The 2,500-nt window shown below is 48.1% G+C and overlaps 1 protein-coding gene across 1 annotated transcript in view; it reads right to left on the reverse strand.

Moving 5' to 3' along the window:
- LOC129826605 (protein unc-13 homolog B-like) overlaps positions 1–2,500 on the reverse strand; it is a 154,748-nt gene that overhangs the window by 64,920 nt on the left and 87,328 nt on the right. Inside the window, exon 15 of the mRNA XM_055887512.1 lies at positions 2,016–2,105. Within this exon, the coding sequence (XP_055743487.1) occupies positions 2,016–2,105 (90 nt within the window). The remainder of the gene's footprint in view (positions 1–2,015; positions 2,106–2,500) is intronic.

Raw genomic sequence — 2,500 nt, forward strand, 5'->3', positions numbered from 1 at the left:
GGTGGAGACAGACAGTCAGACAGAGAAACAAACCCACGGGGGAGACAGACAGACAGTCAGACAGAGAAACAGACCCACGGTGGAGACAGACAGTCAGACAGAGAAACAGACCCACGGTGGAGACAGACAGGCAGTCAGAGAAACAGACCCACGGTGGAGACAGACAGTCAGACAGAGAAACAGACCCACGGTGGAGACAGACAGACAGTCAGACAGAGAAACAGACCCACGGTGGAGACAGACAGTCAGACAGAGAAACAGACCCACGGTGGAGACAGACAGGCAGTCAGAGAAACAGACCCACGGTGGAGACAGACAGTCAGACAGAGAAACAGACCCACGGTGGAGACAGACAGACAGTCAGACAGAGAAACAGACCCACGGTGGAGACAGACAGTCAGACAGAGAAACAGACCCACGGTGGAGACAGACAGGCAGTCAGAGAAACAGACCCACGGTGGAGACAGACAGTCAGAAAGAGAAACAGACCCACGGTGGAGACAGACAGTCAGACAGAGAAACAGACCCACGGTGGAGAAAGACAGGCAGTCAGACAGAGAAACAGACCCCCGGTGGAGACAGGCAGTCAGACAGAGAAACAGACCCCCGGTGGAGACAGACAGTCAGACAGAGAAACAGACCCACGGTGGAGACAGACAGTCAGACAGAGAAACAGACCCACGGTGGAGACAGACAGACAGTCAGACAGAGAAACAGACCCATGGTGGAGACAGACAGTCAGACAGAGAAACAGACCCACGGTGAAGACAGACAGGCAGTCAGACAGAGAAACAGACCCACGGTGAAGACAGACAGGCAGTCAGACAGAGAAACAGACCCACGGTGGAGACAGACAGGCAGTCAGACAGAGAGGGACAGACAGACAGACAGAGAAACAGACCCACGGTGGAGACAGACAGGCAGTCAGACAGAGAAACAGACCCACGGTGGAGACAGCCAGGCAGTCAGACAGAGAGGGACAGACAGACAGAGAAACAGACCCACGGTGGAGACAGACAGGCAGTCAGACAGAGATATATTCATCTCTGTCACATGAAACCCCTGGCATGTGCGGTACGCTTTTGACAGTGGTGTTTTCCTGCTAATTTCTTTATTGAACGAACATTTGCACGTGGCCTACAGCCTTGTGCTCATTACTGGCTTATAATGTGAAGACATAATAGTTGATCAACATTTTAAACTAAACGTCATGATCTGTTGCATCAGACTCATTGTTTTCTAAAGCTTTGTTTAGGTATCTTAGGCCAACGTGTTGTATAAATTTGGGATCTAATCGTCCCACAACTGTCCCAGAGTCTGTTTGGTATAGGCCACAGGGGAGAACCACTGGCTATTTCTTTCTCCACAAGCTGACCAATAGAACAGGTACATGTTTCTACTATGGGCATTGGGGGATAGTAGATTGACATCGGCTGGTTTTTGCTGTTCGTTACTCGTCTTGTTTCCTGAGGAAAAGTCAATGTTGGACAGTTACTCAAACATCTTCAAAGTGCACATCAGAATTCAGTAAGAAGGACGCATTGCATCTTCAAGTTGCATTTCTTGTTAATATGAATTACCATAATCTAAATGTGATTCCTGTCATTCTGAGCACCGTGGGTGGACGCTCTAATCAGGTTACGCGCCAAATGCATATTGGTTCGGTAAATTTCTCCAATGTCCGGTAAATGAAAATGCTGCTGGTCAAATGTCCAGTGCCACGTTTTCCTAATGGAAACCCTGACACACACACAGAGAGAGGGGCTGTGATGGATACTGTGAATAATCTGGGTGTTAGTGTGAACTGTTATTGTCCAGCCTGACACCACACTCACAGTAATGATCTCTGATACATCCTAGTCTGTCTGTCTGTCTGTCTGTCTGTCTGTCTGTCTGTCTGTCTGTCTGTCTGTCTGTCTGTCTGTCTGTGTCTGTCTGTGTCTGTCTGTGTCTGTCTGTGTCTGTCTGTTTGTCTGTGTGTGTTTGTGTGTGTGTATCACTGAACCTCTCTGTACCTTCATTCTGAAGAAAGTGATGCTAGTCAGCAGATCCACAGTAGACTTCAGGTCCTGCAGACGAGGCTTACTACTGGCTGGGAAGTTATTCTGATGGCGGACAAGAGAGAAGGTGGTTAAGTTAAGGTGAAAAAACAAAAAAAATGAATGGTGCCAAAACGTCAGAAATTACTTCTGTTTCCTCAGCAGGCTAAAACATTCAGTCAACTGTCTTCAATGTACTGAAGGGAACACACAACATGAATTTACAGTAGGACTGTCTTTTTAGTCAAGGATGCAACAGCCCTGGTCTAAGCCACTGCATCTCAGTGCTAGAGGCGTGACTACAAAACACCCTGGTTCGATTCCAGACTGCATCACAACCGGCCGTGATTGGGAGCCCCATAGGGAGGCACACAATTGGCACAGCGTCGTCCGGGTTTGGCCGTCATTGTAAATAAGAATTTGTTCTTAACTGACTTGCCTAGTTAAATAAAGGTTAAATA

This window comes from Salvelinus fontinalis, chromosome 28 (assembly GCF_029448725.1).
Source record: "Salvelinus fontinalis isolate EN_2023a chromosome 28, ASM2944872v1, whole genome shotgun sequence".
In the NCBI taxonomy this organism is placed as follows: domain Eukaryota; kingdom Metazoa; phylum Chordata; class Actinopteri; order Salmoniformes; family Salmonidae; genus Salvelinus; species Salvelinus fontinalis.